This window comes from Homalodisca vitripennis, chromosome 5 (assembly GCF_021130785.1).
Source record: "Homalodisca vitripennis isolate AUS2020 chromosome 5, UT_GWSS_2.1, whole genome shotgun sequence".
In the NCBI taxonomy this organism is placed as follows: Eukaryota; Metazoa; Arthropoda; class Insecta; order Hemiptera; family Cicadellidae; genus Homalodisca; species Homalodisca vitripennis.
The window spans coordinates 34,658,020-34,671,734 of NC_060211.1; the positions used below are offsets into that span (position 1 = coordinate 34,658,020).

General features: G+C 32.7%; 1 protein-coding gene across 5 annotated transcripts in view; it reads left to right on the forward strand.

The window, feature by feature from the left end:
• Window positions 1–463: 463 nt before the first annotated feature.
• LOC124361981 (CREB-binding protein-like) overlaps window positions 464–13,715 on the forward strand; it is a 64,952-nt gene continuing 51,700 nt past the window's right edge. For 3 of the 5 annotated variants that reach the window (XM_046816094.1, XM_046816093.1, XM_046816092.1), the window contains exon 1: window positions 2,397–2,440. In XM_046816094.1, the coding sequence (XP_046672050.1) occupies window positions 2,407–2,440 (34 nt within the window). In that variant the 5' untranslated portion in view covers window positions 2,397–2,406. Of the gene's footprint in view, window positions 629–2,396; window positions 2,441–13,278; window positions 13,389–13,715 lie in introns of those variants that run through there. The other 2 variants (XM_046816095.1, XM_046816097.1) reach the window with 2 other exon arrangements.

Here is a 13,715-nt window from a genome sequence, read left to right on the forward strand (position 1 = left end):
TTAAATTCCCCAAAAACCACTATGAAACTTGAAAATATCTAACAAATAGGCATGTCCTCCTGAATAATGTGCCTGTTATCCGTGGTGCTTTCCAATTTCGGAGTAGGATCTCTACCTGATGGATCTCTGGTAGTTAAGATTGATTAAGCTTAACCCTCCTTAAACATACTGCAAATCTCGTTTAGTCATATCTTTTAATCAAACACTGTTAGACAATTAGGGCTAGGAAAAACAGTTTTATTTATTTAACAGATAAATAATTTGGTGTAATGTTTTTTTAACGTATGACCAAATATATATAAAATTTTCAACTGTAACTAACCAATATATTAATATAACGCAGATATATAACTTTTAAATTTAGGAAAGGCAACCACGAGAAAAGTGAACTACGCGGCTGCATGTTTTAACCGCCCGGTCATTATGACATACTAGAACAAAAAAATAGATGCAATACATCTCGTCTCAGTGATATCAAGTAATCTAGACATGAAGTTTGAATTGATAATTATTTAGATCTTTCGTTGCTGAGAGAGAGGAAGTTTAGAAATATTGAGGTGTTAATAAGTTAAATCGTTACTCAGGGAGAACTTGCTCAGATACAACGAGTTGCCAGTGTGTTTTAAGTGTATGTAATTTATAATTTAATCGTAATCTTTTGTAAGGTAACAATTCTTGGTGGTTATCAATGCCTATCAAGAAGTGGATTGTAAATAAACCATGCCAATGTTTCGTTACTTTCATCATTGATGACTTTAAGGTTGCAGTAAAATAAGAGGCCACTACCACAATAGAATCATGTTTATGATTACCTATCTAAACTATAGAAACAAAAATGTTGAAACGAATTACGTTATAGATACTTTAAATTATAATATAATTTCGCTGTTTTAAATCTAAACTATTAATAATTTATTGATGAATAAAAAAAAAACAACGTTATGTGCAGATCTCATGTCTATATATTATCTATAAAATGTAACTAAACAAAACAGTTTAATTAACATTTAGTAACTTTTTACTGTTTTTAAAGATAAATGGGTGTGACAGATAGTGACTAAAAACATATAATAGCTGCACTTACTCAAATACCATAGCCTATAAAGTGGTTATATTTTATTTGGATTACTTTGGAACAATATTGTTATTTAAGTTATTACACATTAATAAGAGCTGTTAAACATGAGTTGTATATAACTGTAATTAAAATCGTTTTGTATTTGATAGTTTAAGTATGTCTAATTGATAATTTGGTACCATGATAGATTGCAGTGGTGGCCTCTTACTATTATGCAGCAGACTTTAATGCTGTCATCATGATGTAAATGTTCTGTTTTTGGAGGTTAGCCAAACTAAAATGAAAATCAAAGCGAATTTCCGGTAGGATATATTGTTTGATGCTTCAATGTTGCAATACTTTGGTCGTTAACCCTCGAATTGGTGGTGTCTGCCCCTATACTGGCACTCTTACAGCCCTGTAATAATTACATTAAACTGTTATATACCTCTCAAAATTCTTCAATTATACAACTTATTATATATCATTGTATTTAGAATATTTCAAATAATAATAATAAATTATAGGGTAGGGTAAGATAAGCGGACCCGGTTTTATTTATCGAAATTGGCAACCGATATTACTTAATCATAACCATTGATATAATCAATCGATACTAATTAATTATTTTTAACAATTAACTTAAATGATCTATATCAAGAGCTGTAATCACTTTCAAATAATACACGTAAGGTAATATTTCAATTTTACATATGTAACATTTGATTATTAAGAATGGCAGTCAATTTATAAAACTACACGATATCGCTTTGAAAGATGATAAGACATGTTTTCCGTGGCTTCAAGATGTTGGATTCGTATCAAAAAACCCATTAACCTACGTGCATTTTGTAGGAAAGAAACAAATGTAACTGTGAGAGGAGCAAATATGGTCATCTTCGGTTTTCCTAATTTTGGTTATAATAATTTGTTTCATCACTGTTTATATTAAATTCACATTTTAATTAACACTTAGAGTGCTAATCCCGTAATTTTACGGAACAGCGAAACTTCCGAAGAATGCTAATCCCGTAGTTTCACGTGGTTGTCATTTCAATTGTTATTATATTACATTGTCCTTATTTAAACAGGTTTTGCCTACTCTACAATGTTATTTGGGTTTTAGTAACACAATTCACCGCTAGAAAGCGTCAGATGTATTGAATGAGCTTGATGACAAAGCAACTTCGGTCGCTTTGGTTACGTGACGTTCGTTGCAGCTGGCAGTCGATGTTGCAATCATGGCTTCTCGCATTTTGAACGACGTTGCGATCAGTGATGTATTAGATGAAGATAGTTTTATTGGTGTTGATAGTATTTTTGACGATTCTGACATCGATCCCGATTTAATGGAAGAAGATGAGACACATACAGGTATTTCAGGTAAGAATAAGTCTATTTATCACATAAACATCAGTCTAAAAGTTTGGTTATGTTATTGTTTTCGTGAATCAAACTATAATTTGTATTATAATAAATTAACTTTATTCTACTAATATTCTATTCATATGAATAAAATGAAAATATATTAATATTTTACATAGTATATTATTATGTTACAGATGCTAAAAACAGTATTGATGGTGAAAGTGATGCCGACGCATCAATATGTCGGCATAGTTTTTTTGTCAAAAAACTACAAAACATGATTTGTATTATTCAAAGGACAGTTTATATTATTGTAAATAGGTCATTCTAAATAATTGTATACATGCTTAGTTTAGTTTGTTACATAAAAAAAACTGTCTAAAAAAATATATGTTTTTTAAAAACATTTTTTATGTGTAGTTTTTTAAAAAAACTAACAAACTCACGTTAAAAGAAAAACGAAAGTAAGCTGAATTAAGGCATGTAAGTATTTTTCTTGTACCTTATACTTTTTTTTAAATAAATTTTTGAAAACCACCAAAAACTCCCAGCATTCTATAGAGTTACATGTTATTTAGGGCTAGCACTGAAAGTGTTAAAAACATGTGTTTGTTATTGGGGATTATAGATACTTTTTTATCTACTGATAGTCTAGGATTTGAGATGTGAATATTAGGTATCAATGATTACATCCTTCGATATAAAAAACCGGGTCCGCTTATCGTACCCTACCCAAATTATATTCATTAATATTTTCTTATATTCAAAAAAGATTACTGTGTTTGAATTGCGCTTAGTAGGCTATGAATTTGAAATTTGTGCACAATTTAATATATATGTATTAGACTTATAAAAAATCAAAAATATACAAAAGTAGCACAATTTTATCCTTACCCACAATATATATACAGTAGAACCCCTCATATCCGGCCTCAGTTTTACCGCACCTCGGTTTATCCGGCCACTTCCCGGAAGCCAATATCGAAATTTATTTCCCACGGCTTACAGGTGTGCAGTTGCAGGCACTAGTCTCCCACGACTCGTGCGTTATCTTGGTGTATCTGTTTGTTTACATTTTCCTGTGTTTACTTTTCAGTAGCTGTGTTGTCCTCAGTTGAGCTAGTAGGTTTAACCTCTAAATAGATTATTTCCAGTGCGGTTAGTACAGTACAATTGTTTTGTTTCGTCAAGTGTTGTGTATTGTGTTGCAGTGTCGTTTTTATGTACAATATTGAAAAAGGAAAAATGAGTGCGTCAAATGAAAACTTAATGTGGTGACAGTGGAACAACAACTTAACGCGATCGAACGCATTGATAGAGGCGAATCTGTGGCCAAAATATGTAGTGTACAAAACATGGGAAAGAGCTCGGTTAATGACTGGCGTCGTAATCGAAAAACTTTGATGGACTAATTGTACACAAATAGAGAGTGAAAAGGTTTTATCCGAACAGCGGTATTTGAGAAAATCTTCCAATGAGATGGTTGATGACCCTTTGTGGCTTTGGTTTTTACAAGAGAGAAGAAAATAGGGCACTCCTATTTCAGGACCAGTTTTAAAAGAGAAGGCTATGATTGTACATACAAAATTGGGAGTAAACACTGAGTTCGTAGCCAGTAATGGCTGGCTAGACCGCTGGAAAAAAAGACATGGAGTTACATTTGTAAATATTTGCGGCAAGAAAATGTCATCAGATGCACCATTGGTGAGTGAATTTGTGTTCAAACTGGAAAAGATGATACAACAAGAGAAGCTTGTCCCAGATCAGGTCTATAACATCGACGAGACCGGCCTGAATTTCAAACGGTTGCCACAAAAGACATTCTCTGTTGGGGATTCAAGTTAAGCTTCATGGTTTAAACTAAACAAAGAGCATATAACGGTTGCCCTGTTTTCAAATGCATCTGGGGAGCATTAACTCCCACTTTTGGTCATTGGTAAATCCAAGAAACCCAGAGACTTCAAACACATTAATGTTTCTTCTCTTCTTGTGGTTTATCGTGCCCAGAAGTCAGCGTGGATGGACTCATACATCTTTATTGATGGGTTCGTAAACAAATTCATTCCTAAAGTCAAGAAATTCTTAAAGGAGCTTAAGTTGCCAGAAAAAGCTATTTTAGTGCTTGATAACGCTGGAACCCATCCCCATGAACTAGAGTGTGAAGATGCTCCCAGCATAAAATTGCTTTTTCTACCTGCCAATGTCACAAGTGTTATCCAATCTATGGACCAGGATGTAATCGAATGTATGAAAAGGCGATATCGGCGCAAACTTCTGTCTGAGATTTTAGGAAAAATGGACACTGACGGTGTGGATCTCGTCTCGGCTCTGAAGCAAATGAACATAAAGGATGTTATCTACATGACTGCTGAATCATATGATGAAATCCCCAGTACAACATGTGTCAAGTCTTGGCGGAAGGCCTGGCCAGATATTGAGAAATTGGTCAATGGCACAGTCAATGAAGATTTGATCCAGGTAGCAGATGAACAGCAAGAAAATTGTAATGCAGAACTTATAAATGACCTGATGAATTTAGCATTAACTGACGGTGAAGAAATCTTAAATCAAGATGTTCAGGAATGGGTAACTGGTGATGATGATTTGGAAAACGAATATCTAAGTGATGAACAAATTGTGCAGAGTGTTGTAGAAGGGTATGAAAATGAAGCAGAAAAATCAGATGATGACACTTCAGAAGAAGATAAAATAAGCTATGAGGAGGTGAGAAATGCACTTCAGACATCACTAGCCTACATAGAGCAACAGGACCACTCAACAGCTGTTGACGTTTTGTTATTCAAAAAGTGGAGAGACTATGCCTTCAAAAAAACAATGGACAACAAAGTTCAGCAGAAAATTACGGACTATTATAAGGCCTAATTTAATCTTCAAAACAAATGTATTGTGAGTAATTTTTATATCTCCATCTTTATTTAACATTAATTTATGTTATCTGAATTCACAATATGTAGTGTATTTTTATGTAAATTTTTTAACCACTTTTTCTTATACAATAAATTTTTTATTCGTTTTCCAAACGTGTGTATTTTTATAAAAAATAATCCCAAAAGAGACTTAAACACTACTTTTGACTATATTTATTAATTACATATTATTATTAGGTATAAATTATCGTTTTTATAATAGGTTGGTTTATTTGGCCGAATCGTTATCTGGCCAGGGGCTCGGTCGTGTGGTGGCCGGATATGAGGGGTTCTACTGTAGTTTTAGTGGCTTTACATAATAAGTGACTTTTTAAGCAATTTTTGAACTTTAGTGCAAAATCCACTAAGAATGTATTTTTAACATTTGTTCAATGGCTTTACAACACTAGAAATTCAACCTATATATATATGGCTTATTATATTTCATTGTTTTCAGAATATTCCAAATAATAATAATAATAAATGATCTTTATTTATCTATTTCCAACGGCAGCAGCCGTTTTACTTAACATTTCATTAACATTTACTTAATTTAAAAAAACTATTGTTGTTTAATATTCTTGATATATTACGAGGTCTGTCCAAAAAGTATCCAACCGCTAAACAGTAGGCGGCCGTGGTGTAACCGACTGGCTCAAACCGGTTATTGGATGGGAGGGCCGAGCCTACTCCCTCCTTCCCATATTTTTTTTTTCCCTTGGGGCGGCCTACTGCCATGCACTTAAGCCTCAAGGGCTTTTTGCGCACCCCGGAAACACCATGAGGCCTACCAGGCATTGAATACAATCCATCACAGCGCTCTGTTCCGTACAGTACTGCCATGTGTGTGCGTAACATTTCAATATGACTGAAAGTGTTGAGCAGCGCATTTGCATTAAATTTTGCCAAAAACTTGGCCATTCAGCATCAGAGACGATTACTATGATACAGAAAGTTTATGTGTCGTGTCTATGGGCGATACACAAATAAAAGAGTGGTTGAATTGAATTGAAACATCTTTATTCATATAATATACAGTGGTATACATTGAATGGCGTCATTATGTTAAATTAAACTAACTACATCTAAGTAACAGTATTTACAGTTTTCTCCATAACAAATCAAACTACACCTACTACCAGGTTCAACATAAATTAAGGATGGTCGTCAAAGTTCATCAAATTTATATAATGGGTAGTTTATCAAATAACTTTTTAATTTTTTCTTAAATAATTTACTATTGTCTATAATTCTTAATTCCACAGGTAGTCTTAGTAAAAACTTTGCACCTGCATACTATGTTTTTTTTGGTATAAAAATTCTAGCCTATGAGAATTAATAGCAATTTGATTTCGATTTCTTGTAAATTATGAATGACTGTCACCTAATTTCGGAACCAATTTATTTATGCATAGTTTTTTTTACATGGAGTATTGATCGGAAAACAAATAAACTATAAACAGTCATTATTCCTAAATCAGTAAAATGTTGACGAACAGAGTCATCAAATTTTAGATTTAACATGGTTCGTATTGCCCTCTTTTGGAGAAGGAGTATTCTATCCAAATTCCGTTTTGACGTACCCCCATATATTTCAATACCAAAACTTATTGATGATTCTATAAGAGAGAAATAAATTATTTTTAAAGTATTTAATGAGCAAAATTTAGACATCCTATACAAAGCATACAATCCAGAAGTAACTTTATTAACTATGTGTTCAGTATGGAGATTCCATGTCAAATTTTCATCTAAGATTAAACCCAAAAATTTTGTGGAACTTACTTTTTCCAAAGAGTGGTTGTTTATTTTTATTCCCGGATTTACTGAAGATTTCCTTTTTCCTGCTTTGAAAACAATAAAATTAGTTTTGCTGGTATTTAATAATAGTTTATGATTATTAAAGAAATTATTTATGTCCAATAAACTAGAAGAAGCATTATTTTCCAAATTATTTAATGTACTACTACTAATTTTTAAACTTGCATCGTCAGCATACAGACAAAGTGTTTTTGTTGGACTGTTTTGAAAAGAGAGCGGAATACCTTTTACATAACAGAGAAACAGCAGTGGGCCAAGGATTGATCCTTGCGGAACACAATGCTGAATCTGTGCTAGTGAAGAATTATTGGTGACTATTTGATTCTTAATGCTACTTTTTATTTCAACAAATTGTTTTCTATTGATTAAGTATGAACTGAACCAATTTAGAGTAATGCCATTGATTCCCCGGCCTTCAATCTTGTTTAATAGAATTTTGTGTGAAACGCTATCAAAAGCTCTGTTTAGGTCAAAGAAAATACCTATTGTTTTCTCTCCTTTATCTACAGAGTCAATGACGGAATTAATGAAATCTATGCCAGCAGTAACCACAGATCGATTTGGTCTAAAGCCATGTTGTTCCTTATCATGCAAACAATGGGTTTCAAGAAAATTTACTAATTGATTATAGGCTGCTCTTTCAAAAATTTTTGAAAAAGTAGGTAGCAACGATAATGGTCTGTAGTGTGATGGGTTTTTTGAATCTCCTTTTTTCAAAATCGGGATTACTTTGGCTATTTTGAGTTTTGACGGAAAGATTCCACTAATAAAGGAAGAATTAATTAAGTGGACTAAGGGTTTAATTACAGTGGAGTCCCGCTAATCCGAACACGTGTAATCCGAACGTCGGTTAATCCGAACAGGTCCAGGAGGAATTATTTATAACGATAATGAACAGTTATAGGAACTAATTACATAAAAAATGAAAATGGGTGCATCATTTCGTACATAAACAAAGAAAACTTTAATTAAATAGACATACAGTATTTTATTAAGACAAATTGTGTACGGTACAGTACATAAATAATGAAGTTAAATACAGTACCAAATTGAAACTTATAGGTTAAGTATGAGTTAAATTACTGTATTAAGAAGTGAAATCAAACAAAAATTGGACGTACAGTACTGATATTATTATTGAGTACAATATTAATTGTTAAAAGACATAAATTCAGTTATTGTCTTCTGTCGCATTAAAGAGAGTCTATTGGATGACGCGTAGTTTCGTACAACCGTACAATATCCAGTACGCTCACATTGCTTAACAATAGAACTCTCACACTAAATACGGTAAATGTGCTTAGTATTCGCAAACACGTTTATTTGTCAAGAAATACAATGCAACAGTCAGAAAACATGTTTTAATAAACAATGTTGATAATTCTATAACAAAATAGACCCATTCTCAAGTTTAAAACCGTATTTTTCTGTAATTCTGGCTAATCCGAACAATCACATAATCCGAATAGGGCTCGGTCCCAATTAGGTCGGATTAACGGGACTCTACTGTAGTTGATTGCCGGCTAACTTTATCACCGTCATTGGAACCTCATCATAACCAGTTGAAAACTTATTGGGAAAAGATCTCAAAATTTTTAGAATTTCACGTTCTGTTACTGGTCTGAATTTAAAATTTTGGTTTGTCAAATTATTAAAACTAAGCAGAGAATCATTGTCAATCTGAATGATTGGATCTAACTGTGGAATTATTGACAATTCAACATAATTGGCCAAAAAAATCATTGAAATGTCTACTAATTTCTTGTGGTTCTACCAAAGTTCGGCCATTAGTTACAATTTCAATGTTACTACAGTGTTTTTTCTTATTTCCAATCTCTTTGTTCAGAATCTGCCAGGTTGTTTTGCTAACATTATTGGATTTTTCTATTTTACTTTGATAAAAATCCTTTTTCTTATTAATTAAAGTATTCTTATAATTTTTCCTTAGGGTTTTTAATCCTATTAAACAGTTCTTGATCCTTAATAACTCTAGCTGATTGACTCAATTCTAAAATTTTTTGTCTATCTTGTTTTACATCAGGTGTTATCCAATTATCTCTACACTTTCTTAAACGCTTTTTAACTTTAGGAAAAAACAAGTTAAAGCAGTACATAAAAATGTCATGAAAAACATCAAATTTTACATCAACACAAGCATTATAGACATTAAACCAATTTTCCTTATCCAAAGCCTTAACAAATAATGCCAAATTGCTATCATCAAAAAACCCTAGTTTCTTTTGTTACAGATTTATTTTCAAGCTTATGCTTGAATCTTTCCAAACCCTCTCCATCATTAACATCAACAAACACCATCACACCACAATGGTCAGATAACTGTGTGTCAATTCCCTCAACTCTTATTGAATGCTCATCAAAATTAGTTAAAACATTATCCAATGCAGATTCTGTAGTACAAGTTATTCGGGTTGGAAAATTAACTAAAAATCTCATATTAAATAATTGCAATACATCATTAAGCTTTTGTTGGTTCGAGCTATCTAGAACATCAATATTAACATCTCCCACAACTAAAACATTTTTGAATCTCTTAACTAACACTCTTAAACAAAAACACAATTTTTCCAAAAATGTTGACAGATTTGAATTAGGAGATCGATAAACTGCCATTAAAACAAAGTGTAAACCAACCATTGTATACTTAACCGCACAGCATTCAAATTCTTTTTCTAAAATTAAGTTTTGAATACAATTTAAATTTACATTTTCACACTTTATTTCATCTTTGCATAGAACCATTACTCCTCCTCCAACTGATAAAACTCTTGAAAAGGATGCATTAACAATGTAATCTTTTAAATTGAACCTTTCAATTTCAGAATTCATCATTTTATGTTCATTTAGGACTATTATATCAGCCATCTATTATATTAACTCATTGATTGTGATTTCTAAAGACTCTATTCGTGATGGCAGATGCTGGATATTAATGTGAAACAGGCTCAAACCTACTTTGTGTTTTACTTTTGATTCAAACCCTCTAAAGTTTTGATGAGAAAGATTAAATATTTTTGTATTTATATTGCTGGTAACATTTTTTTGCTTAGGTCTTAAAAATCTTTGGACACACTATCATTACAAATACCACTGCTGAGGGAAGCTTCACTGTTGGTTTCACCTGTCACACTGGCACTCATATCCCCATATTGACTTTTACCCCCCTCAACACTTGTCACTACTGTAGACTCTGAGGGTAAGTGGACTGCAGGTGTCATCATTGGCTGATGTACATCTGTGGCTGGTGTTGGTTCTGTGGATGGAATGGAACTCACTGAAGGCTGCGGCAAATCTGATGGCTCAGCTGTCATCTCCCGGAGACATTTGACCAAATCTGAGTGAGATAGTCCATTTTGTTTTTTCCTTCTGGAGGTTTCTTTGTAGGTTACAATAAGTATGTTAGCACCTGTTACTTCTCTGAATTGTTTAATGTTTTTGATGAAGTGATAAGGTGGTACACGGTCCCGCACACATCCCATGGGGGAACAGATTAATGTTTTTAAATTTCTTCTTTTGAAGTCATTTCCCAGCTGTTGAAATGCTCCATCATAAAGCTCCATATACTTATCATAATTTTCTGAATTAAGGAAATATTTAGGTTTAGTTACCAAACCATATACTGCAGCTCCCTTGTTGTACTTCTGACAGGTTAAGTTTTGAGCACAATAGTCCATTCGTCTTGGTTTCCCAAAGTTATCTTTAAGAACTGCAGCAACGCCCTGGCTCATCTGTTTGTAATGATTAAAATCTGCAGAGATGCAGTGTGCAAAGGCCACCTCAGGGTTAAGACGGTATTGATTGATAACTTCATTCATATGTGCCTCCATCACCTCAACATCTTGATTAAAAGTGATTTTTTTGGCCCAGCTTAGCTGTGATATTGCTTCGATGATCATAGAAGCTACCTTCTGTTTCCCAGTTCTACTCAAATGCAGCCCATGCTTTGTATAGTGCCCCCGTTCAAGTTGATTCAAGTTTATTAATATGACATTATCCATTCTTACTGTTAATTCTTCTATGTAGTAGTTCAAGGAATTTATTTCCATGTTTACATAATGATTTAGAGGCTGGTCATATCTTTTAGGTATTGTTGTAATGAATATTCTTCTATCTTTACTCTTTAGTTTAAGTTTTTCCTCTAGCTGATTGTAAAGATTGTTCATGTTACCATTCAGACTGTCGTTCGTCCCCCCAATGACAACAGTTGGCGTTTTGTCCTCTATATCAGTTGACTCAAGAACTTGAAGTAAGGTTGTATTAGCCCTCACATAGCCAAATGTGTTAACTCTTCCGTAGCTCTGCCTTTCGACCATTCTTGCAATATCTTTACCTTGACTGTCTGAACATAGTGTTAATTTTATATTCGGACATATGGACTTATGGGACTTTGATGCTCCTGCATCATTTGGAGAATTTTGTTTGTTTATTGTGTTTTTCCTATTTTTGTGTGACTTAGGAGGCTTAGATTTTTTTGTGTTCTCACTGAGGTATGCATTTGAGTGTGAATCTTGAGATTCCAAGTTGCTATCACAACTCCGTAAAATATCAAACCTATTGCTTATACAGACTGTAGGCTGAGAAGTATGCGGTTTCCTTATATCTGAGTTTGATTTTGTTTTTATTATAATCCATGAATGGTCTTCATATATTTTTTGAACTAGTTCTTGGCCATCATTATTTTTTAGGCAAAACATAGGCTGTTGTTTAGGTTCTGTTTCCGTGCTGACTGCCTTTTCGTCCAGTTTTGTTATCATTGTTGTGTAAAATATGTCATCACTTGGGTTTGAAGCATTTAGCAGATGATATGCCATTAAAGACCGCTTTTTTACTAGGTCTGATTCAGCTAAACTAGTCTTTTGAATAAAATCTAAGTTAAATTCTTCATCATTCATAATATCCTCAACCAGAGACTCCACTATCCAGCAAGCAAATATTCCACAATCGTAGTTGTTAGGTTGTTGTGGCGAGTTCACACACTTGAAAGTGGCTGCCAGGGAAATTCCACCGAAATAATTTTTTATTTTCTCTGCAATCTTTGTAGCTGAGGATAGATTATAGTCTTGTAAGGAGTCAAAATGTAAGAACTTATTACTCATTTTGTCATACACTAAAATACTCCAGTGGGATCCGCTTTCATTATTGAAAAGCTCAGCATCATTGACAGGTAATATTATCTTATTTTTTGAGTGAATATTTAATGGGTCAAGTAAAAATCTGTAATCTTGCAAATTTTTCAATGCATGGGAAATCAAAGGGCTAATGATGGTACATGATTTAGATTTTAGATATGTGTCATTAATCTTTTGTAGGTAAGGCTCTATTGTGACATCAGTTAACCAGTTTTTACTCAGCAGTTCTTCAGTTATTTTATTTCTTTTCCAAAGAAAGCAATCTGTTTGTGTTTCTACTTCAAGGGTTTTTTTTAGAGAGCTGGAGTCTAGTTCTGTTTGTATTTCAATAGTTTTTGTAGATTTTGTTAAGGTCATATTTAGCGATATGGATGAATTAAGAGACTCTTGACTAGAGGAATCATTAAGGCTTGATACCGATGAATCATTACCATTTATTTTCTTTTGACTACAGTAGAAATTTCCAATTTTAAAAGGAAGATTTTTTTCAGAGATATAGTTTTCAAGTTCTTTTTTGGACCTAAAAATTTTACCTCCAGGTTATTTAATATAAATGTCCTTTTTTCCCTTACTGAGACCATTTTTTCTTATTTTTTCCTCCTTAATCCAGCCTTTTGGTAATCTATTTTTTTGTGTCAAACTCATTGTAATCAAATGAAGAAATAGTAACAGTTTATTAAATTTATTAGAAATGTGATTTAGCTTTATAAAAGAAAAATATGAGTAAAAAGGAATAAAAACTTTAATTTTTAATATATATATATATATATATTTTTAATTTTTATGGTAGCAAAAAGTCAATGACTCCAGCTGGATTAGAACCTGCTCCAGTTGTATAGCCAACACTAGTAACTAGTGACCTTAACCACTGATCCACAGCTGTTGCTGATAATGACTAAGTTGATCTGCCACCAGTGTCAGTTCTGTTGCTCACTGTAATTCCTTGCTTGAAGATACTGTTGTTTATTGTTTCATCATGAATAAAATTTGATATTATACAATTGTAATTTGAGTGAATAAGTTTGAATATTTGATATCGGATCTTAATACAGTGTCTATTATATCACAGTATGTATGTTTTAATTACACATAGGTAGATTAGTCTTATTTAATAAGTTTGAGGTTAAATTGAACAGTTTATAAAACTTTAAATATTACTATAAAAATACCAGGCAAAAACTGTAAAACCATTATTTAAAATATTCATCAAATCTTACAGTATCGAAATGATTGTACAAGAGTCACTTTTAAAGCATAATTATTAAAAATATAACCATTTTATCAACACACTCCAAGCATCACAACACATCACTTACATAACTCTCATAACATTACATTACATAACATAACATTGGTTTAGGCGGTTTCAAAATGGCCGCATATCAGTGGAGAGTG